At 41.0% G+C, this 25,405-nt stretch overlaps 1 protein-coding gene across 1 annotated transcript in view; it reads right to left on the bottom strand.

Annotated features, from left to right (window-relative positions):
- The window catches only part of KIF20B (kinesin family member 20B), a 160,238-nt gene that overhangs the window by 93,879 nt on the left and 40,954 nt on the right, over positions 1-25,405 (bottom strand). The window contains exons 12-19 of the mRNA XM_040362115.1: positions 24,463-24,625; positions 21,287-21,586; positions 17,985-18,124; positions 17,586-17,748; positions 16,246-16,453; positions 12,983-13,044; positions 11,800-11,919; positions 9,718-9,847 (exon numbers count right to left, since the gene is read on the bottom strand). Of these exons, the coding sequence (XP_040218049.1) occupies positions 9,718-9,847; positions 11,800-11,919; positions 12,983-13,044; positions 16,246-16,453; positions 17,586-17,748; positions 17,985-18,124; positions 21,287-21,586; positions 24,463-24,625 (1,286 nt within the window). The remainder of the gene's footprint in view (positions 1-9,717; positions 9,848-11,799; positions 11,920-12,982; positions 13,045-16,245; positions 16,454-17,585; positions 17,749-17,984; positions 18,125-21,286; positions 21,587-24,462; positions 24,626-25,405) is intronic.

Raw genomic sequence — 25,405 nt, 5'->3', positions numbered from 1 at the left:
GGTTGGATTTTCTATAATTAGAGCAATAGTGTATTAGGTTTAGGCGAAGCAAATAAAATTCAAACAGTAATGTAACAAATTTAAAACAACTTTTATGAACCAATTACCTAGAATCACTAGTGTGATTATCGTCCACAAATTTATAGTACAACATATTCTATAGCTCTTTATAGTAAATTCTTTGAGACATGCAAACCCAGGCGTGAAGATCTGGTGTTCATAGACATCATTTGCATATACCTTAAAGTGGTTGTTAACCCACACAAGCAGTGGGCGGGGCCAGGGATTCACCACCGACGTCAGTCAGGAGGGGAGGAGGAGAGAGGCGGCCCTGCCCACTGCATCTGTCGGGCCGTGGGAGGCGATCACGGCGGGTCAATCAACACTCAATGTACAAGGTATAAACCACTTTATTTTCATATAGCACAGTCACAGGGGGCCATTACAGTAATAAACCGAGAGGATTGTAGCATAAAAACATTAATTTGAGCAGGATAGGAGGGGCGGAACGGACACAGAGCTGTCAGGCAGAGAGGGGAGGGGGGGGGGAGAGCACACAGGAGAGCAGGCTGCATATAACGAGACACGCACAGACTACGGTGTCAAGACTCTAAAGCCTCGCTACAAGGGAGTCAGAGCAGAGAGGGGAGGGGATAGCCAGGCAGGATCAGCCAGGTATTTCAGGTGATGGGGGGGGGGGGGGGGGGGGGTGGGACAAAATAACACAGCACAAGCACTGTGCTGCATAACATGCTCTAAGGCAGGGGTCTCAACTAGTGGTCCTCCAGCTGTAGCAAAACTACAATTCCCATCATGCCTCTGCCTGTGGGAGTCATGCTTGTAAATCTCGGCCCTACAATGCCACATGGGACTTGTAGTTTTGCAACAGCTTGAGGGCCACCAGTTTGAGATCCCTTCCTCTAAGGAAACAGGATCTTTTGGGGGTTAACAAACGTTTTAATGTTACATTTAGGGCATGTACACCAGTTAATGTACTTCTAAACAAAAAAATCATAAAAAAATCTACCACTGCTGTAAGTATATTACATTTCTATTGCTGGCAGGACTCCCTGAAACACAACACTCAGACCTGGAGAATGGCAGCACTAGAAGCCTATTGGGTGCTGCTTCATAAGCATTTTCCATTCTCCATGTTTGAATCTACAGTGATACCATTTATTGGCAAATAGTGTTTTTTTTGGCTAACTAAACGTGCAAGTTTTCGAAAGCATGCATGTTATACTGCCTGAAGAGGAGACCTGCATGCTTCGAAAGTGTGCATCACAAATCTATCTAGTTAGCTAATAAAAGGTATCAACCCAGATCCAAATTGTATGCAAGTACATTTTGATACAATTTGAATTGTAAGCTGCTTGCTTGGGGTTCAGATATGAAAAAGATTTCATCTTTCTTCATGCAGATCACATAATATCTTTGGTTCAGCTATGTCTGGACAGTGTGATCTGTCAGTGTAAGTAGTATGTTTCCTTTTGACAGATAACTATTCAGTGACACTTTAATTACAGGATATGATGCAGTCCTAGGACTCCCCCCAACATTCAAAGCCAGCATTCACCTGTCACAAGATCAATTTAAACAAGCCTGGAAAAGACATATGGCCTGAAATACTGCTGTGCCTTGCAGGAAACTAATAGGATGAACTAGCTGGGGGCAAAGGAGTAAAGTCCTCTATGTATCTGACTGAAAGAGGACATTTCAACCTTGCCTTAGAAAAAAATTATGTTTATAATGCACACAAAGCCACTGGAGACAACATTGGATAAAAGACCATAAACCTTTCAACTTAAAGTGGATGAGCAATCCTCTTATTGTTCAGTGAAAATTAACAGACTTCCAGATAAAAACCTGTCTAAATAAAAAGTCCTTTCCGTCCCCTTGCTTCGAGTGACATACATTGCCTCTCACAATGAACTGTGGATCACCCCCCATATTATGATAAACATCCAGGAATGTGCATGTGTCCAAGCTAGTGCACGAGATATGTAAAAACCCTGTCACTCGAAGCAAGGGGACAGAAATAACTTTTTATTTAGACATGTTTTTATCTGAAGTCTGTTAATTTTCATTGAACAATACAAGTGGATTGACTATGTGTGGCAAGACTGGGCACAGATAATAGGAAATCTTATTCTCTACATTGTGACATCCACTTTAATAAATGGCAACTGTTGCCTTAGCACACACAAGCTTGGGTTAGATATAAAACATGCTCTGCAGCACATGAACATTTTTTTTTTTTTTTTTAAAAGGTGAAAATTTGCGATATAAAAACTAAATGAAATGGTCTCAAATGTGTACAGACACACAAATATAAACACTCCTACTGCTGCAAAAACGGCAAACAAAATTGATTTCCATGTTTGCAAGTTTGAGATTTTTTGGTCATACTTGCCTGTAAAATCCTTTTGAGTACATCACAGGACACAGAGCATCGACACAGTTGTACAGGCCCCCCGGATTATGCAGCAAATAATGACTTGCCTGGCCACACATTTCTCCCATAATAAGTATTCACACATCATTTGTATCCATGGGCTGCTCTTAAGTCTCAAGAGGCCCTGTTGAACCTGCCGTCCACGTGGCAAACATGGCCACCACTCTACTTCCTGCCTATATAAAAAATCTGCACCCCCTAGTGGCTGGAGAAAAACGGCAGCCCATACTCCCAATAGGTACAGAGTATGTTTTAAACAGCACATTGCCCCCTAGGGGCTACTGGTAGAAGACAAGAGAAACTGCAAAAATATGCAGACTTATCATTCCTGCTGCAGGTCTCCAACCATAAAAGGAGTCCAATCTTCACTCATCATGGCAGGCTTTGCCATAAAAGCCTTTTAGGGACTGGGTCCCTCTTAATGTGGGATCCACTCCCCAGGACCTGTATAGCACCCTAGAGGAAATCACCTTGGTCAGAACACAGCACAGGGTTCCATTACGCAGGGCTCAGTATGCCTGAATTAGGCAAACCTAGAGGAATCTTCTCTCCTTCCCATGAGGCTCGGGTACCATACATTTTGGCTGACAGCTTTTTCAAACTGATCGGATTGAAGTCCTTGATTCTCAGTAGAATCGTTCCAGACTTCCAAGTATGCTCCAAAAGCTAAATCGATCACATCAGTGAGCACTACCTTACAGACACTGGCAAAAAAAAAAACTGGAGTGCTTCTTATGTTAAGAGGGGTTTATATAGGGGATTTGCGTGGGATTTTGCGAGAACTAATCCAAGGTAGGTGGCATATAGGTAGTGGAGAAACTGTTCCTTCTAATTTGACCCAAGTCTTTGTTTTACCATGCAAGTGCCAATCAATAATGCGTGTTAAGTGGCATGACCAATAATATTTTTGGATGTCAGGCAAACCAATACATCCTAAATGTTTGGGAATAATCAATTTCTCCCATTGATTCAAGGTTGTTTAGAATTCCAAATTAATTTTAAAACATGTTTTTTTGAACGTGCTGAAGAAGGATGCAGGTATTTTGATAGGGATAGTCTGTAAAAGGTATAGGAGTCTAGGAAGTACATAAATTTTTATTATATCGGCTCTTCCGAACCAAGAAAAAAAAGCCATTGTCCCATTTTTGCAAGTCAGTCTGGATAGTCTTAATTATTGGGAGGAAGTTTTTAACATATAGATCTTGTAAATTAGACGTCAATTGCATTCCAAGGTATGTAATGGATACGTCTTCCCAGCCAAATGGGAGTTTTTTTTACAAAGGGAAACCGTATCAATAGGTAAGGATATGTTCAAGGCTTTAGATTTATCAAAATTTATTTTCAAAAGTTAGAAAGTGAATTAAAAAGTGAAAAATCCTTCAACAAATTAGGTATCGTTATGATTGGGTTTGTAAGGAATAGTAAAATATCGTCTGCATATGCAGCTAGTTTATAATGTAGTTTATTAACTTCAATACCTTTAATATCCGGGTTGTTCTACAAAGAAAGGGTTCTAAAATCAGTATAAAAATAGGTGATAAAGGGCAACCCTGTCGTGTCCCGTTTGACACAGAGAAGGTGTCCGACAAGCAACCATTCATTTTAATTCTAGCAGTAGGAGAGGAATATAGTGCGAGTATAAATTGGAGTATTCGATCTTGGAATCCTAAAGCTCTTAAAGCTTCAGTTATGTAATCTCATGCTATTCTATCGAACGCCTTCGCTGTGTCAAGAGAGGAAAAAATTAGGAGTCTGATGAGGAATGTTAATGGCTTTCAGAGTATTGTCCCTTGCCTCTCTATCGGGTACAAAACCTACTTGGTCTAAGGAAATTAAATTTGGGATTAATGGAAGTATTCGATTTGCGATAATTTTTGCGTAAAGTTTTACATCAACATTCAAAAGTGATATGGGTCTGTAGTTTGAGACAAATGAGGTGTCCTTATTTGGTATTGGGATCATGGTGATATGAGCTTCAAGGAGATCTCTGTTAAGGGAGGAGGAATTCGAGATTGAATTAAAGGATTTTAGAAAGTATGGCATAATAGAATTAGAAAAAGATTTCTAATAGCTGACGGAAAGGCCATCAGGACCAGGGCATTTTCAGTTGTTTAACCACTGAAGACCCGGACCTTTAGGCAGCTGAAGGACCCGGCCAGGTTTTGCGATTCGGCACTGCGTCGCTTTAACAGACAATTGCGCGGTCGTGCGACGTGGCTCCCAAACAAAATTGGCGTCCTTTTTTCCCCCACAAATGAGCTTTCTTTTGGTGGTATTTGAGTACCTCTGCTGTTTTTATTTTTTGCGCTATAAACAAAAATAGAGCGACATTTTTGAAAAAAATTCTATATTTTTTACTTTTTGCTATAATAAATATCCCCGAAAAAATATATAAAAAAAAACTATTTTTTTCCTCAGTTTAGGCCGATACGTATTCTTCTACCTATTTTTGGTAAAATTGCAATAAGCACTTATCGGTTGGTTTGCGCAAAATTTATAGCGTTTACAAAATAGGGGATAGTTGTATTGCATTTTTATTATTTTTTTTACTACTAATGGCGGCGATCAGCGTTTTTTTTCGTGACTGCGACATTATGGCGGACATTTTGGACAATTTTGACACATTTTGGGACCATTGTCATTTTCACAGCAAAAAATGCATTTAAAATGCATTGTTTATTGTGAAAAAGACAATTGCAGTTTGGGAGTTAACCACAAGGGGGCACTGAAGGGGTTACGTATGACCCAATATGTGTTTCTAACTGTAGGGGTGTGTGGCTGTAGGTGTGACGTCATCGATTGTGTATCCCTATAAAAGGGATCACACGATCGATGACGCCGCCACAGTGAAGAACACACAGCTCTCCCCGTTCTTCAGCTCCTGGGACCGATCGCGATACTCCAGTGGCGATCGGGTCCTAAAGCTTCGGACCGGGTCGCGGGCACCCGACCCACGGCTGTGCCCAGCCGTGCCATTCTGCCAACGTAAATGTGCAGGAGGCGGTCCTTAAGTGGTTAAGAGCAGTAACAGATTTGTTCCATTCAAGTGGTCTATCTAAAGCGTTTGCTTCGTCAGAACTGATTGGATTTGGACTGTATTGCGATAAAAAAAAAAATCAGTAATTAATTTTTTCCTATCAACAATTTGGTCAGTAGGACGTTGGGGTTGGCAAATTATATATTTTAGAGTAAAAATATTTAAAACGACTTGCGATTTCAGAGGAAATACACATTTTTTTTACCATTGGGATCTGTGATAGAGTGAATGGTATTGGTAGCCTTTTTGGATTGAATAGTTCTAGCCAATAACTTTCCGGATTTATTGCCGAATTCATAAAAAAGTTTTTGAGAAAAAGCGAAATTACGTCTAGTTCTTTCTCCTAATATGTCAAGTAATTCATCTCCAACTCTTGCGAGTTCATTGAATGTATCCAAGGCCAAGGTTTGTTTGTGTTTGTTTTCAAGAGAATGAATCCGATCAGAAAGTTTGATAGACGCTTGCCTGTCCTTATTTCTTTTTGCTGCCATAGAGATAAATTCACCTCTAACCACACATTTATGAGCAGACCATAGTGTAAGCAGGAGAATCTCTTCTGATTCATTCTCTCTGAAATAATGATTAATTGTGAAAGTTAAAGAATTAACCCTATTTGGATCACTCAACAAGGAGTTGTCAAGCCTCCAAATTAAAGATCTAGTCGGTTTAGAAGAAAATGTGTTGGAGAAAGAAATTGAATGATGGTCCGAAGAAATAAGTGTGCTTATTCTTAAACACTCAATTTCTCTCCCATTCCCCTGCTTTAAGTAAATAGTACCAGGTGATCACTGCGATGACCAATCACAGTGACCGGATAGTACGCAGCAACCCGGATGGGGTGTTTCTGCAGATCTAGTCATTGTACAGATTAAGAAGATTTTTCATCAACATGAAGCGAAGATCTCCCCAAACTGAAGGGAAACATTAACATATCCCATCTAATTCAGTTCCAGTGACAGCTTTAACATTTTGTCTCACGTTGCTACGCCGGGAATAACAGCGATGTTTGCTCAATGGGGACACAGACATTATTAAAGAGGTTCCACCCAAAATTTTAACTTCTGCTTTAAGGGAAGGTGACCCACTTCCTCCCTGGTGGTGCCGGAAGGAAGGTCACACCCCCCCCCCCCCCCCGGCAATCATATGGGACACGTCACAGGTCCCAGATGATTGCTCGCCCGATCACGGTGCGCAGCACGTGCCTGGCTTTGAAGACACATCCGGACACCCAAATTAGTAATGCCGGCGCCGTGGAGAGGAGGGGGAGACAAGTGGGGCTTCATTCCCCCACATTGCTGGACCCTGGGACAGGTGGGTGTCTGATTATTAAAAGTCAGCAGCTGCAGTATTTAAGTAAAAAAAAAAAAAAAAGAAGGATAGCTGCAGTAGAAGGAGCTTCAACCTCCCTCTACTGAACACTGAGGAATCACATTTAGGATAGGAACATTTCTGATAACACAGAACATTCTTACCCTGACACGAAAGAACCTGGAGATTGTGCAATTGAGGCAGTGAAAATATCAGTAAAGGGCATTGGTTCAAAGCTAATTTGACCCTTAGTGGAACCATTACAAGGATAACTGTGCAGGGGTGTCCTCACCACTAGACATGAAGCCTTTTGTACCTAAAGGGAGTGGCAGCTGAGAGGTAGAGCAGCACTAGCCAAACTACCCCCTTTCAAGTACAAGCGTCAAGGATGCTTAATGTGCCCTTGTCAAAGCAGAGTCATGGACCGCTGTGCAGGTACTGAGGTATAGTAGCCTTCTAATGGCAAGGTTTCTGCTGTGGAGACATTATTGCACGTTACTGGCAAAATGGTGCCTATGTGCAGCACTGGCCCGCCTTTTCTAAAAGCACAACTACAGCGTTATATCACTCAGTTCATAAGATCCTCCAAAAACCAGCCTCAATGCACTGGAACATTTTAAAGAGGAAATTACTACAAATTCCACAATGTAAAGACACTCACCAGTCCATTTTGCACGGCTAGCAGGCCGAACCTTCACCCATCACTGGTGAGCATGTCCCACAGAGCCTTCAGAAACTCAACCAACCTCCAGAGGCATCATTAACCTGGACCTGTAGAGCACCCTGCCAGCAAGGCCAGCCAGTACAAAGTAGCTAGGAGATCACTGCCCGCAGGGTCCAGCACTGGCTGGTAGTGGTACAGGCTTTTCCTATGCTTGCATGCAGAGTCCTGGTACAATCCCCTTGGCCTGCTGACTGTAGCAATCCTTGAGGCCCTTCTCTATCAAAGGCATGTAGAATAGACCAGCATTAAGAGACTAAACACAGGAAAGAAGAGCTGCAGAAAAAAAATCTGTTGACACATTAGCTAAAACTGAGGCTGAGCTGGGAGACGTTTTGCATGAGATTCCTGATTTTTTTTGGACAGTCTCCTTTATCCTGAAGGTAGCATTATAACCCAAGTAGTTATGAATATTATATCCTCTGTCTTGTGATGTACGATTAAGAAAGATTTGACTGCAATTGGCTTTAGTTTGAAACTTTCTGGGCAAAAAATACCAAAATTAAAAAAAACACATTAATTTTGAGTGGCATATTTTAAGTCCAAACATTGCTGCACAGAAACAGAATTGCAAGAGACGCTACAAAAGTGGTTAGTGTTAGTTGTCCTTACAGCATGAAGAGATAATTCGTTATGTTATTATGAAGGAGCATGCAGTTAGTTCAGTCACAGAAAAATTAAGGAGAAGCAGCAATGTACAAATAAGTTTTATTTTAAAATTAATAGACATAAGCATCAACTTAAAGTCAAGAAACCTGAATGTACAGTTGGTCATTATAGACAGTTACTTTATTCAGGGACGCTACATAGAATCCCCACGAGGTGGTGTACCAATATCCCAATATGTACATTAACAAAAAGTGTAAGACTTTATTAGTACAAAAATAATGTTATTACCCAAGTCACAGCTAAAATGCCTATAATTTTATTAATAAAATTAGGAGGGAAAAAACAAAAACAAAGCAGGTGCTTATGCAAATAAATGCTTATTATATCTTCCATACACACACACACACACACACACACACACACACACACACACACACAAATTCTTCATTCGACATGGCCGGTACAATCAACTACAATAAATGTAAAATACTGTCGAGAAATCAATGATTGATTGTCAACACGTTTCATGAACCTAGGGTTTATTTCTTGAGAAGGCAGAGGACAGCCACCTAGAAGTTTAATAACATTAATGTATTACCAAGGCACCCATATTTAAATATGACCAAATATATACAGTTTTTTTAATTAAACTATTACCACATTAAAGTCATAAGTGCCACTCATAGGTGTGAAACTCCAATCGCCTACAGAGAGGGGGCCACAGATGATGCAAGCACACTAAATCTGTAAAAGGTATTACATCCATTAAATCGAATACAAAAGGCGTGTGTGCAATATCCAAAAATAAGTACTTGCTAAATCTCTGCAGGATGTGTGAAGAGTCTCAAATGTTCTGAAATAGGGGTTGTCACAAGGTCTTGGAAAGATCTGTACCACCCATTATGAGATAATTCTATTCACTCCCAATTTAATCCATAATACAAATTAAGGAAAATTAACACTTTTCGTTTTTAGAATCGCACTTAGAAAGCAGGAGTCAAAGTTATCACACTACAAAAGTCCAATATGACTAAAGACAAGGCCTCAGTAACAAGTGCGAGTTTGAAAATAATAGTCTCCTGCATGGCTCCTCAAGAAATGACAAAGTGCAAGGAGCCATCTCTCTATATATTCCCAATAGGTACCACATGAAGGACCCACCAGGCCGCAGTGCCCCGCACAAACAAAAGTGTTGTCCTCTGCATTCTTCTTTAGTAATAGAGATCTGGTTCATGAAACGCATTGAGAATTCATTACCATGGCTGATTTCTCCACAGTATACTGCATATTGAATTCCATGCAGAAGATGGTTGCAGCCATGTTTGTAGACAGATGAAGTACACATGCAAAGGATTTATATTAAGCATTTACATTCATAACATTATGTACCTTTTAGCAGTGATTTTGGTAAACATTATTTTTGTACTTAAAGTTCCATCAGTTTAAATCATCTCCATTTTGCAGTTTCACTGGAAATGCCAGACTTTCTTCTTTTTAGACGATAAAGCCTGCGATTTGCAGCATTCTGTCTTTGGATTGAGACATAGGAAAATGGGTTTCTGGCAGTTTGCTCATCTGAACAGATACCTTTCTTTGTTGGAGGCTGTTCCTGGGGAGGGTGGGGATCCTCAGGCGGCCTCTTTCGACTTGTAGAGCCGCCCTCTATGCTGCTGCTGAATTTTGCCATTTCGCCTTGAAGATCATTCACAGTTTTCTCCTGTATTACAAAGTGCTTATTAAAAAATATGTCGCCTAAAAAGGTTTATGTTATGTAAAAAAAAAAACTACCTTTTTTACTTTTGATTCTATGTGCCAAAATGAGAGAATGATTTGAAAGCAGAGCCTTGGCAAGAACATAAAACCTATTAAAAATCAATTATATGTAACATTTACAAATTGCAAAAGACACTGATAAGGCAGACAATAGGGGTCACTATAAACAGCCTAATATTAAGCTTTGCACTCAATGCAACTCTTTCCAAGGTTGCAGTAGATAATGTAGCCTCCCCATTCTGTTCTGACAACACAGTGGCAAAAAGAACTAGAAAAAAATGTCCAAACATGAACCCGGAGAGCAAAGGCAAATATCCCCACTCACACATTTTATTCATTATCAAAAGGAAAAAGTTACAACACACAATAGGGGAACAGTAACCTGGCATAGAGCTGTCTCAGTTGCCAACAGCAACCCTGTGAAAGGCTGCAATTAAAGTTTTTGGAAAATGTTTTTTTTCCCCCCTATGCATTAAGGTGGAAAACCTGTGCTGCAGCTCCCCCCAGACCCTTCCTTTTTTTTTTAACCCAAGCTTGATCCAATCCAGCGATGAGAACGAGTGCCAGCCGCCGTCTCTCTCCTCATTGGGCAGATCGATAGCAGCGGGAGCTATTGGCAAAAGCAGAGAAACGGAAGCAGGGCTGAGTCTCGCTGTCTGTGTCAATGGACGCAGCAGCTAGGATCAGAAATGAGCATGCACAGGGGCCCCCATGGAAAGCGGCTTTTCGTGGGGACACCTGCTGAAAAGGAGGGGCTTAGAGCAGCGGCAGTGGACCCCCAAAAGAGGAGGATCAAGGCTGCTCTGTGCAAAAAAAAAACCAAAAAAAAACAGGCAAGTATAACATGTTTGTTATTTTAATAATAAAAAAAAAAAAACTGAGGCTTTATTGTCACTTTAAAATGGAGTTCCACCCACCTGCATAAAAATAAAAAAAAAGTCAGCGGCAGCCGACTTTCAACAGGACATTTAGCGTTCCTGGAATCCAGGACACGGCCGGTTCCCTACTGCACATGCATGAAGCACGCTGTACTCTTACTGGCCCGAAACTTCCGCTCAATTGTCTCCACCCCCCTCCGGTGCCACATTTGGCGGAGGGGTGTATCCTGTTCCCACTTTCGGGAGCCATAGCCGCCGACGTCACCACTTAGCTCCCTCCTCCTTCCCCATTAGGAGAGAGGAGCGGACCCTCACACATGTGCAGTAGGGTTCCCGGTGTGAAGCCGCAAGGCTACACTGCCGGGTTCCCTTACCCGCAATGGCGGCGCCGGCAGCACCCGACAACTGATGGAAACATCAGTGGTGGTGCCGACATTGCTGGACTCCAGGACAGACAAGTGTCCTATTATTAAAAGCCAGCAGCTGCAGTATGTGTAGATAACGACTTAATTTTTACAGCAGTGGGCAGACCTCAACTTTAAAGGACACCAGCGACCTCTGTTATAAAAAACAAACAAACACACACACACACACACACACACACACACACACACACACACACGTTTAGCAGGTCAGCTTTTTTTTCCTGTCAAAACGCTGCTGCTCTGTAACGGGCTGGCAGAGGTCTCCTCCCCCCCCCTCCCTCCACTAAACTCTCCTGCCAAAAAACGCTGTTAAAAGCCTATGGGTGCATGAACACAAAGGATAACATGCCAGAGTGTTTAGAGGCAGTTAAAAAATAAAAACATGATGCCAAAAACAGCAGCTTCTCATTTTGAACCAGGGTAATCGTTAACATTTAATTTAATAAGAACCTGGTCCCCTTTATTTTGTGTCGCTTACTGCAGAAAGCATCTTACAAAGCAAGACATATCTGAGTCGATGTTCTTAAATGCAATTTCAACATTTAGGAGGTTAAAAAGGAGAATTTCAAAATATTAGTAAAAGTTGTACTTACGTAATCTTCACATTTGCCCTCCCAATGAGCTAAAAGGTCTTTAAGCTTCTCAACGGCTGTATCCTTTTCTTGAATCATGTCCATCAGTTTGTCAATTTGCTGCTTTTGTGATGATACTTTCTACAGAAGAAAAAAAAAAAAAACTTATTTTGAATACATTTAAGATGCCACTTGCCATTTTTACTTACAAGTACAATTACAAATGCAAGTAAAGAGTGGAAGGAAGGAAAGGTGAAGGGGACACACACACATAGGATAGAATTCATGAACCAAGTCTCACCCATTACATGTGTTCATGAGCTAGTGCATATATGTTGGTGACAATGCATGCAATTTTTTTTAATACAGGAACGTAAGCAGAAAATGTGGTCTCTCAAACCACTCAGGGATCATACTGATACAGGAGAGTGAGCCCAATGACCCCCAGATCTTATCAAATGGTTTTGGAAAGCCTTGATTGGTGAATGTGAGCAAGTAAAGAAAAGCAAAATTAATAATTTTTTTCCACTCCAAGCAGGAGGTTTTTTTTTCACGTACTGTAATTAGAACACGTTTTGGGCAAAGAAATGCCATACCCTTAAAAGTTTTTTTTTTTTTTTTAGCATCAGCCCCTTAAGGCACACTTTAGGATACTGTATGTTAGGAACACCTCATGAAATTTCAGTAAACACATTTCTGTCCAAAAGGATTGTACTTGGGACAGGAGCAGAGTGCACACATAAAAACTGTGCTGTGCTACTGCAAAAGCAGCGTGGAGAAAATTAAACTTTTGGGCTTACAACTGCATGAGGAGTACAATAGGTTTGGTTATATATTTTAAGCTAGATCAGGTTATCTTTAGCTGAAATAGCAGAAGACCTATAAAGATTCATCAACATCCTCCCAATCTATCTCCACCATGCTATTTAGAACAAACAGCATTTGTAGACCAATGTATAGGTGTCAAATGACAACAGTTTCTCCAGAGACATTTGCTTAAGTGGGACCTCAAGGGATTTACATTTGACTAAAAAACACATGGCGCAATTGGTAACAAAGGTGCAATTTTGGCATGAAGAATGTTCAGTTGTGACTGGAAAGTACGAAAGTCCTTCCACTTGCCCTCATGGAATAGCAGGTGCATACATTTGACCTAAAGATGACCGGATTCAGGAAAAACCTGGAAACAAGCAAAAGGGCTTACTTTGTCAGTCTCTTCCAGTTGAAGATCCCTTCTTGTGGACTTTTCAATGTGATTTTCCAGCTCTTAAAAAAAAAAAAAAAAAAAAAAAAAGGTAGGTACTAGATCGATATATACTGCATTATTTATGTCAAGGAACAATATGCACAATATGACCAGTTACAAAAAAAAAAAAAACCACACGACGACTGAACTCCAATACCCTTTTAATAAAGTGGCTGATAGGAATTAGGTTAACGGGTAACTCCACTTTTGTGAGAAAGAAAATGGCAAATAAATAAAATATTATAGCATATACAGTTGTGACTCAAGTCATGTTTTAATTGAATGTTATTAGAAATGACCTTTCCTTTTCAATCTTCAGCTATGTCATTTTCTGTAAAATGCAATTGACTACCTGGAGGTGTTCTGTACACATTCTGTGTGCAGAACGCCTTGCAGAATCATAGGGCTAGATTCAGTAACACTTACGACGGGCGTATCAGTAGACACGCCGGCGTAAGTCCGAATCCGCGCCGTCGCAACTTTAAGCGTATGCTCAAATTGAGATATGCTTAAATGTTGCTAAGATATGACCGGTGTAAGTCTCCTACGCCGTCGTATCTTAGGGTGTATATTTACGCTGGCCACTAGGTGGCGCTTTCGTTGATTTCAGTGTAGAATATACAAATGAGCTAGATACGCCGATTCAGAAACGTACGTGCGCCCGGCGGATTTTTTAACGTCGTTTGCGTAAGGCTTTTTCCGGAGTAAAGTTATGCCTGCTATATGAGGCATAGCCAATGTTAAGTATGGACGTCGGGACCGCGTCGAATTTTACGTTGATTACGTCGTTTGCGCAAGTCGTTCGCGAATAGGGCTGTGCGTAATTTACGTTCACGTCAAAAGCATTGAATTTTTGCGTGTTAATTTGGAGCATGCGCACTGGGATACTTTCACGGATGGCGCATGCGCCGTTCGTTAGAAACGTCATTTACGTGGGGTCATGTTTTATTTACATAAAACACGCCCACCTCTTCACAATTTGAATTAGGAGCGATTACGCCGGCAGATTTACGCTACACCGCCGTAACTTAGGGCGTAGGTTCTTTGTGAATACAGAACCCGCCTCACTAAGTTACGGCGGCGTAGCGTATCTGAGATACGCTACACCCACACAAAGTTACAACGGGCTATCTGAATCTAGTCCATAATTTTTTTCTTGAGCGATTTGGCTGACCGATTTTGCCACAAGTCAGTACCAAGATACAAGTCAGATATTAGGCATCCCCTGCAACAAACATGCCATTTTTAGTGAGATACTTCCAATAAAAAAAAAAAAAACACCCCATGTCTTAAGGGATGCAGACCCTGCAATTTTCCCTCAGAGCCCTGCAGGTGCAGCGGCTGTTTGATAAATTATAAGCCACTCCACATTAGATTAACTTACCATATGGAGACAGACAAAAACACACAGGGATTTCTTCAGAACAACAAAAAGGCAGGAATCTGCAACAAAGTTTGTTAAAATACTTGTAATAGACATAAAATCACCCAGAGGGGAATGTTTTTTTTTTTTCTCAACAAAAGTGGAGTTACTTTAAAGATAACCTTAAAATTCAGGTTAGGTTTAAGAGTTAGGGATTAAAAAAACTCAACTAAAGTCTGCATTTATTAGCTTATGGGCATCTTACTTCTTGCAGCTGAAAAACAGAAGTCAGCTATGGAATGCCACATGAAAACAAAATTTTTAAAGCTTCATATGGTTTAAGCATAGGATACACAATACATTTATTTCAAGTATTAAACTTAAATGAGTTCAACCACTTCCCGCCCGCTGTATGCAGAATGACGGCCGAGAAGTGATTCCGTTATCCTGACTGAGCGTCATAAGAAATCCAGCAGAACATGGCGACGTGAGTGAGGCATGTCAGTCCGACACACCGCATCTCCGATCATGGTCCGACAGGCTTCTTACCACGTGATCAGCTGTGACCGATCAGGGCGTGAACCAGGAAGTGCCAGTAAACGGTACTCCTCAGTTCGCGATGACAGGGAGAGCCGATTAGCAGCTCTTCTTGTCAGAGGGAGGGTCTGTGCTGATAATCAGCACAGCCCCCATCAATTGTACCCATCAGCTGCCAATCAGTGCCCAGTCTGTGCCCCATCATAACCCCCTCTCAGTGCCCCAGTGCCCACCAGTGAAAATCAGTGCCCACCATAGTGCCAATGAGTGCCCAGCATTAACACCTGTCCAGTACCTGCCCATCAATGTCACCCAGCAGTGCCGCCTATCGATGCCCATCAATTCTACATATCGGTGCCACCGACTCAGTCAAATTTTATACAGAAACAAAGAACTTTATTTTTCAAAAATGTTGGTCTTTTTTAGTTTGTTTAGCAACAACATAAAAACTGCAGAGGTGATCAAATACCACCAAAAGAAAGCTCTATTTGTGAGAGGAAAGTGATAAAATGTAGTTTGAGTACTGTGTTGCATGACCGCGCAATTGTCATTCAAAATGTAAACAGCGCTGAAAGCTCAAAACTGTCCTGGGCAGGAAGGGGTGAAAGTGCATGGTATTGAAGTGGTTAAACCAATTGTTTTGCTGATGAAACAAAAATGACTGGCAAATATGCCACAACATCACAAAGCTAGTCACCTAGACAGGAAAGAAAAGAAAAATCAGGGACAAAAAAGGCAAACAAAGGCTGTTGGGTTCTAGCCTTCCCCTACTTTATTAGATTTTTTTTCTAGTGGTGTGTGCTCCTCTAGTTAGTTGCACTAAACTTCTTGTTATACTGTCACCAACAGGAGGATTGCCACCAGCATGGTGCAGAAAAGTATAATAAAAGGGCATGATCATGAACCAAGAGGTGGGGACCTGTATCCCTCAAAGGAACCCAAGAAAAGGATTCACCGTGGGGCACACACTTTTTGAGGCCTGTAAAATCAGTTCATCCTGGGGTGGGCAACACAGGAAAGAAAACACCAAAGAAGGTCCAGGATAAAAAAAAAAAAAAAAACACAACCAACCTCCCAGAAAACTGGGGTAGTAAAGGAGCTGCCTGAAGGACTGTATACCCAAAAGCTGCAACAGATGAGGCCAAAACATCCACCGGGTAAAACTTGGAGAGCACCTTAACAGAACACCAGCTGGTAGCCTTGCAATTCGGGCAAGGTGCTGCAGCCCGGATTCTGAACCCTTCCTGGTAATATCAGAGGGAAACTTAGTGGTGTGGAGAGGAAAATTCCCTTTTGGGACCAAAGACTCGCTTTAACTTACCAGCAGATTTCCCTTTTAGCTCGTCTTGTGTTTTAGCAAGTTCGGATATCACTTGCTGCAATTTGTTTTCCAGCTGAGTAATGGTCATTGGATCATCATGGATAGCTGCAATATGTTGATGAGCCTTTTCTGCTTGCTTTTTGATTGCTGTCAAGTCATTCTGCATAGAAGAGTAGAGCCCTTGAAGTGGCATGCTGGGTTCATCAACCTAGTGAGGAGAAAGCAATAATTTGTCTCCCACAGGTTTATTAAAAAACATGTTTTACCATGAAAGGTCCTTCTTTTTCACTCTGCACTCAATCCATCTGCATGTTTTTCTCCATATAAATGGTTTAACATTTACAACAAATTTTACTGACGTTTCCCCAACATTGGATAAATTAGAAGGAAGCCTATCACATTACTTCTAACCTGTTTAAACCAAGGCTCCCAATCAGTGGTGAATGTGGCTGGTTTGTATGTGAAACTGCAATAGTTGGCACAACCTCAGAATTAAAAAAATAAAATAAAACGCCCTCAAAAAACAAAAAACCTGTTCCTAGTAGTTTTATGGTTGAAGCCTACATCCATTAGCAGGGTGGCTTTGTAGTGTACATTACAGAACACAGGTCCCTCCCCTCAGTTCTTATGATTTCACACATTATTTTCCAATGATCTGTAGGCAGTTATGCATTCCTTACAGCCTTGTTTGCCAGTGTCCAAACACTTGAAATTATCAGCTACTTTTAAGCCCATGAAACCAAAAAGCAAACACTGCTCTAAAGCTTAAAATGCAACTTGAATCACCTCATGCCCAAAACTGCCATCAGAAACAGGGCTGAACATACACCTGGTAAAAGATAAAAATGGGAACATCTCTCTTGTAAAAGCAATCCTAGCAGCCAATGGATTGCTTTTACAAGCACTAGGAGTGGACGTCCCCACTTCCATGGTATCAACAGGCTTTCCTGTTCCCCCCCCCCCCCCGGGACACAAGAACAACCAGCCAGCACTACCGCCGGCTGATCACAGAGAAAAAGAACGGAACCGCTTTGTTCGTGGAACATTTCGGAGCCACACGGGATCCCTTAGTCGGGCATGCAACAATGATAATGATTACATGCCTGACAAAAGGGGTCCTGCGCAGCTCCGAAACATTGCACTCAACCTTTTGTTATGCAATCTCTTTGCAATAAAAGCCTTGGACTGCATTTGAAGATCCATGGTGAGAGTATGTGCATTGATATGTGATATCTAGTGTTCAGCTGGTAGTTGCTACAGCACCCACTACAGATAAGCCTTAGTGTTCCAGGAATATGTGCAACAGGAATTTAGACAACACTGTTAACATCTTAATCTACCTGGATACTTGCATCTGTTACGGCCTCCTCTTTAGCATCTTCCTCATCATCCTCATCATCTTCTTCATCTTCATCAGAACATTTTCTCACCAAATCCCGGAATATTTCTATTCTTTCATCACATCTTTCTTCCATCAATTCTTTTTCCTTTTGTAAACGCTCACTTTAGAAAAAAGAAAGCACAGAAAAATGCAATGGAGTGTAAGAATAATTGACAGCCAATAGCATTTTGCTGGCTACGGATCCTAAAATATTTCATTACAAATATTTCTTTATGATATACATGTAATTTATACACTTGTTGAGTGACAAATTATTTCACCTGAATATATAAAAGAATACCAATAGGGAGCACGCTGAAAACCTACATCACCATATCTCATGAACTAAAGTATTTACCTGAAATCATTTTCACGTTGAACGAAGTGCTGGGAGAATTCTTTAGCTACTTCTTCACGGATTTTAAGCTCCATTAAAAGTTTATCCCTTTTCTCATTGTTCAGCTGAGTTTCCAGATCTTTGACAAGTTCCAAAAGTTTCTGAAATCAAATTGTACAAGTGAGAGGTCAGTATTGTTGTAACAAGTTCTGTATTGAACATATTAGGGTACAGATCAATGCTTTTGATTTATAGATTGAAAAACATTGTTCTAAGTGGGAGACATGCTGCTGCAAGTACAGCAGCTACAAATTACTTAAAATGTCCAGGTATCCCGCAATGTTGGCTCCCCTAGCCGATTTGTCAATTGGCTTTGGATGCAGGTGCCAAGATATTTACCAAGGAAAACAGGAAGTGAAGCGGCTTCACGGCCTGTTTCTACTGCACATGTGCTGCACTTTCAAACAAGCAGAGCTCTGCTTTAAAGGGTGTGTTCACTTTTGCCAAAAAACTGCCTATGCAGATAAGGGGGTGTCGGTAGTGTGTACCCCACCAGTGTATGAATACAGGATTCTCAACCAGGCAGGTTGAGGGGCTCCAGTGTATTTGCTTGTTAGGGCGGAAACTGGCTTTTCAGTTTTCTCATTATTTACTGAAGTCCACTTTGGGACCAGGAGCCTGGGGATTTCTTAGAGAAGTCCTGGATCCGGGTTTTGAGACTCACTGGAACACTGATCAGGTGTGTTCAGGTGTGTGGGCCTGATAGAGTCAGGACCAGCATTCTGGGCTCCACCCTCCCGAGGAGTCCAGGCTTACAAGGGAGAAGCCGGCGTGCAGGTGTGCACTGGGAGTAGCTAGAGAGAGTGCAGGCTGCACTGTGAAAGTCAAAGACCCAAGTCTGAGGGTCAGAGTAGTGAGGGGGCTGCTATCTGTATGGACGGTGTTGGCAAAGGGGGGTAGTCTGTAGGAGACAGACTAGAGCCTGAAGTGGAAGGCCTGAGCAGAACTGCTGTATGTATAAGCCAGGAGGTGGAGGTTATTATTTGGTACTGACGGTGAAAATCCCTGCAAGGGAAAACCTGTGATTTTTGTTTTCTTGAATTTTCTCAATAAAAGTGTGCCAACAAGCACTGAAATTGAACTTTTGGCATGGATTGTTCTTGCTAGCGGGTGCTACACTTGAGCTAAACAACCCCCAAATATCACAGTAGATAAACTGGTAAAGTTGAATCATACCCTTGCCATAGGTGTAGGCCATTTATATACACCTCATGAAGCCTGAGTAAAAAAACTCCCAGGACGTTGCCAAGAGGCCCAGTTGTTATGGTTTACCAATCACAGAAGTGGGTTCCCAAACACTGAGCGGAGCTACTGTGCCAATGGAGAGAAAGTAATGAAAGGGAGTTTGAATCAGAGAAAGTGTTCACTCCTGTGATGATGAAAATGAACAGCAACAGCTAGGCCTCTCTTAACATCATCCTGAAAGTTTGAGTCAGGCTTCATGAGGCACATAAACAGCCTACAGCTACAGTGCCTTGCGAAAGTATTCGTCCCCCTTGAACTTTGCGACCTTTTGCCACATTTCAGGCTTCAAACATAAAGATATAAAACTGTATTTGGAAGAATCAACAACAAGTGGGACACAATCATGAAGTGGAACGAAATTTTTTGGATATTTCAAACTTTAACAAATAAAAAACTGAAAAATTGGGCGTGCAAAATTATTCAGCCCCTTTAAGTTAATACTTTCCTCACTGAACTTCTGGAGAGAGTTTGCTGCACTGAAAGTAAAGGGGCTGAATAATTTTGCACGCCAATTTTTCAGTTTATTTTTTTTTAAAGTTTGTAATATCCAATAAATTTCGTTCCACTTCATGATTGTGTCCCACTTGTTGATTCTTCAAAAAAAATTACAGTTTTAGATCTTTATGTTTGAAGCCTGAAATATGGCAAAAGGTTGCAAAGTTCAAGGGGGCCGAATACTTTTGAAAGGCACTGTATAGTAAGGGAATTCAATTTGGGTCAAAGATGTAGTTTGTTTTTATCTACAGATGTCGCTTGTGTGCCTAGGCAGCTTTTTTAGGTAAAGGTGAACTATGCCTTTAAACAGATTGGCAATAAAATGGAAAAAAATGGCCCCTGCTACTGTTAACTGCTGAACTCCAATTGCTCCAGCACTACACAGAAATTGAGCTTTATAAGAAAGAGGACCACCGTCATATTGCTGGTCCTCCCTTGAAAGCTCTGGCTCCTCCTCCTGGCCTCCATGTCATTAGGGGATACAGAATGGATGTAGCAGACAGTGTAAGGAACCACAGCAAGCAGGAGGGGACCAGAAGTGCTGGCTTCGGGAGATGCATCTAAAATCTGTTTTTCTGCAATGCAGGAATGATAGACACTCCAAGAGGTAAGTATTAAAAGTGAAGTTCCACCCAAATATGGAACTTTCCACTTTAAAGGACTCCCTCCCTGCAATCTTCTGGTACACATTACAGGAAGAACAGAAATGGAAGGCGCGCACACCTAATGCATTGACATGCACAGAACAAGGGGTAGAGCCAACGTGTTTCGGGGGCGCACCCCCTTCCTAAGAGCTAGGTTCCAGAAGATTGCCTGGCCCTTCAGGTCGTGCATACGCTCCCAGCTGTGAAGCCGCAAGCCGTCACAGCTAGTTACTTTAAAGTGGATGTAAACTCTATTCATGAAATTTAAGCTGGGCACATTATATCTGCAGTATTTAGTTATCCCCCTTAAATGAGCCAATCTGAACAGTAGCAAGATACCAGAAATCAATCTTACGCTTAAAGAGGTTGTAAACCCTTACAAACCACTTTTTGCCACAGGTAAGACTCTAATAAGGCTTACCTATAGCTACCCAGGATAGGTTTAGGAGATATCCCCCTGTATCTGAATGTGCCAAAGTCATCGGCACATGCGCACTGAAGCAACGGCACGTTGTGCCGTTGCTTCAGTTAGACCGTCTCGTTACCGGCAGGCTCCCGCGCGCGTGTGCGGGAGTTCTGTAATTGCATGCTCCGGCCAATCACAGCGCCGGAACCCGCGATACCCAGAAGTAACACCGGGAGCGATGTTGCCGACCGGAGCAGTGAATGATGACCACTGCGGGGGCTTCGATCGGAATACATAATGAGCTAGTATGCTATGCATACTAGCTCATTATGCCTTTGTCTTGCACATTTGTTTTTGTTTGTTTTGTTTCTAGGGTCTACAACCATTTAAAAAAAATAAAGGGGCGGAGAAACAAAAAGGAAAAGTAACAACCAAAGACTGGGAAAACAGACAGCAGTACTAGATAAACCTACCTCATACATCTCTTTCTTAAGAAGAATTTCCTCCTCTTTATCATCATCATCATCCTCCTCCTCTTCTTCTTCTTCTTCCTCCTCCTCCAGGTGAGTACAGTCAAGATGATCATCATCATCATCATCATCATCATCACCTTCACCCTCAAAAACGTCTTCCAATTGGGACTCCCACTGTACTGTTCCTCGTCTTTTTGATAACCACATCTTGTTGTCAGCATTATTAATAATGAAGGATACTTCTCTGGCACTCTTTGCCTGACCGATTTCCAAAGCTTGGTTTGCTTCCAGTACAAGAACCTGCTCAATAAAGCCAAACTCTTAATGGACAACTAGGGAACAGACTAAAAGCAATACCTAAACCCAGCATCTTGCTCTTATAATGAATGTAATAAGACTTTACATCATCAAACAGTGCAGAGTATGGTTAAAATTCAAATTTCAAAGCAGATCCATCTGAAAAACGCAGATAAATCTTGCTTTTTCCCCGTACATAACAGAAGCTTTGTTTTTCATTTACTGCATAAGCCAATATGACAATTTAATAGTATATGGGGGAAACAGATATAACCACTTAAGGACCAAGCCCATTTTTCAAACGTGTTGTTTACTAGTTAAAATCAGCACAATACTCTGCAATACCCCCCCCCCCCGCACAATACTCTGCAATACCCCCCGCACAATACTCTGCAATACCCAGAAAATACTCTGGGGGAAAAAATGCGTTTTAGCCACTTCCCGCCCACGTCATATGACGTCCTTGACTTTGTGCAGGCATATCTAAATGATGCCTGCAGCTACAGACATCATTCAGATATCATTTTTTTTCAGCCGGCGATTCTCTACACCACAAGAATGATCATGGTGGCTGTTCCGCCTCTTGATCGTTCTTACGGGAGGCAAAAGGGGACGTCCCCACTCCCTTCGCCCTCCGGTGCTTCTTCCGACTCACCGCTGCGATCGAAGCCAGGATCGTTTTTTTTTCCCAGGCTTCCCAGCCTAGAGGTGAGATGTGGGGTCTTCTTGACCCAATATCTCACTGTAAAGAGGACCTGTCATGCTATATTCCTATTATAAGGGATGTTTACATTCCTTGTAATAGGAATAAATGTAATCAAAACATTTATTTTTGGGCAAAAACGTGTCAAACTAAAATAAAGTAAAATGGAAAAAAAAAAAAAAAAAAAAATAAAAAAAAATTATTTTTGTATTGTATTATTTTGTATTGTATTCTGTGCTCGTATATAGAAGCCAACGTACACGCAAGTCCCGCCCACATATGAAAACGGTGTTCAAACCACACATGTGAGGTACCGCTGCGAACGTTAGAGCGAGAGCAATAATTTTGGCCCTAGACCTCTTCTCCAACTAAAAAGATGTAACCAGTAAAAACATTTAAAGCGTCACCTATGGGGATTTTTAAGTAGCGAAGTTTGGCGCCATTCCACAAGCGTGTGCAATATTGAAGGGTGACATGTTGGGTATCTATTTACTCAGTGTAACTTCATCTTTCATATTATGCAAAAACATTGGGCTAACTTTAATGGGGTTTTTTTTTCTTCTTTTTTTTAAAGCACAAAACGGTTTTATTTCCAAAAAAAATGCGTTCGGAAAATTGCTGTGCAAATACCATGCGCGATAAAAAGTTGCAACGACCGCCATTGTATTCTCTAGGGTCTTTGCTAAAAAAGCATATATAATGTTTTGGGGTTCTATGTAATTTTCTAGCAAATAAATTATGATTTTTCCATGTAGGAGAGGAATGTCAGAACTGGTCTGGGTGCTCCAGAACGCCTGAAGGTGCTCCCTGCATGTCGGGCCTCTGTATGTGGCCACGCTGTGTAAAAGTCTCACACATGTGGTATCGCCGTACTCGGGAGTAATAGCAGAATGTGTTTTGGGGTGTAATTTGTGGTATGCATATGCTGTGTGTGAGAAATAACCTGCTAATATGAAACTTTTGTGGAAAAAAAAATAAAAATAAAAAAAACCTTGATTTTGCAAAGAATTGTGGGAAAAAATGACAACTTCAAAAAACTCACAATGCCTCTTTCTAAATACCTTGGAATGTCTTCTTTTCAAAAAAGGGTCATTTGGGGGGCATTTGTACTTTTCTGGCATGTTAGGGTCTCAAGAAATGAGAGGCTGTCAGTACATCAGATGTGATCAAATTGATCAATTTTCAGTAATTGGTACCATAAGCTTGTAGACCCTATAACTTTCACCCAGACTAAATATTTTAGGCCAAATTTATGAAGAAAAATTACTTTTTTGCAAAATGTTATAATAGAAATGAAGAAAAATTATTTTTTTTACAAAATTTTCTTTTTTTCCATTTATAGCGAAAAAAAAGGACAACATTTTCATTTGGTTACAGTGTTGTATGACCGAGTTATTGTCATTCAAAATGTGAGAGCACCGAAAGCTGAAAATTGGTCTGGTCATTAAGTGCCCAGTGATCAAGTGGTTAAAGAAGAAGATACAGGTCTGGGAGAGCCAGAAATCTTTATTGTTTGTAGGTAACCAAATACTTATTTTCCACCATAATTTGCAAATAAATTCTTTCCAAATCAGACAATGTGATTGTCTGTATTTGTTTCCACATTTTGTCTCTCATAGTTGAGGTATACCTATGATGACAATTACAGACTTTTTAAGTGGGAGAATTTGTACAATTGGTGGCTGACTGAATACTTTTTTGCCCCCACTGTGTGTGTATATATATATATATATATATATATATATATATATATATATATATATATATATATATATATATATATATATATATATATATATATATATATATATATATATATATATATATATATATATATATTCTAAAAAAAATAAAAAAATGATTATATATATATATATAATCTCAATTTATTTTACACGCGTTCTAAATACCAAGTCTGAACCGTCAACAGGCCGGTCATGACTCGCGGCCGCTCTACAGCTACGATGGATGGCTTCTGTGGGAGGAGCTGGGGAGATCACTTGGCCACTCATCTCCTCTGCAGAAGCTCTTTATTGTAGCTGTAACCAGCCTGAAAACAGCTCAAATTTAGTATTAACACATGTACCTATTCTTTAAATTTCCATTATAATGCACTAGAGAATTTTATTAAATTGTTTTAATTGATGCATACAAGACATTTCTACATTGTACATACCTTTTGGGCAACAGCTGAGAATTTGAGCACATTAAGCGTCTCATCATAAGCAGAGGCTGACTGGCTGATGTTGACAATCATGCATACTTTTCCTTTGCCACTGAAAAAGCTCTGAAGGTAGTGTGTCAGCTTGCTTTCCCGGAAAGGCACATGCTGATGGATTCTAAAGAAATAAAAAATTTGACAACACACAAAGTTCAGCGCAGGCGAGCAATTTGACCATATTAACAGTACAGAGAACAAATAAAAATCAAGCCAAAAAAAAAAAAAAAAACAGACACACACAAATTGCAACTAGCCATTCCTTAAAGGGGTTGTAAAGGTTTGTGTTTTTTTCACCTTAATGCATCCTATATTCTTACACTTGGCGTCCTTCCCGTTAGCTTTAGCAGGGAGGAGCCAAGACAGCTGCCATGGGACCCCAGAACAGCAGGATCGGGGGCCACTCTGTGGAAAACAAACTGCACAGTGGAGGCAAGTATAACATTTTTTTTTTAAAATAACAAAACAAACCTATATAATCACTTCAAATATGCTGGCTGCTTTGGTTTCCTTTTCAGGCAATTTTTTTACCCGGTAGTATTGACTGTAGCACTTTGTGTCCAAGGAGGACAACAATGAAGCAATAGCATTGTCACCCTACGATAAACCCCTCTCTCATCTCCATAACAGGGTAGGATGCCGCCCGACATTTGGCTCGTGTGGACGGGCTTAAAGCATCGGGGCTGGAACCCTGATTTTGGCTGCACTAACAAGTTGGTTACTGCCGTAAAAGCATGAAAGACAGAAGCTAAAAGTTTTCGACCACATACATGGTCCAGGTAAGTGACCCACTAAAAGTGAAGCCTGGATCAGGATGACAGCCCCAGAGCTGGCGGCTTTAAAGAAAATCTATTAGGCATTACCCAGCACAAAGCCTTTCTAGCAGAAGCAGCTCATTGTT

This window comes from Rana temporaria, chromosome 8 (assembly GCF_905171775.1).
Source record: "Rana temporaria chromosome 8, aRanTem1.1, whole genome shotgun sequence".
NCBI classification, from domain to species: domain Eukaryota; kingdom Metazoa; phylum Chordata; class Amphibia; order Anura; family Ranidae; genus Rana; species Rana temporaria.
This window is presented reverse-complemented; position numbering and strand designations above follow the sequence as displayed.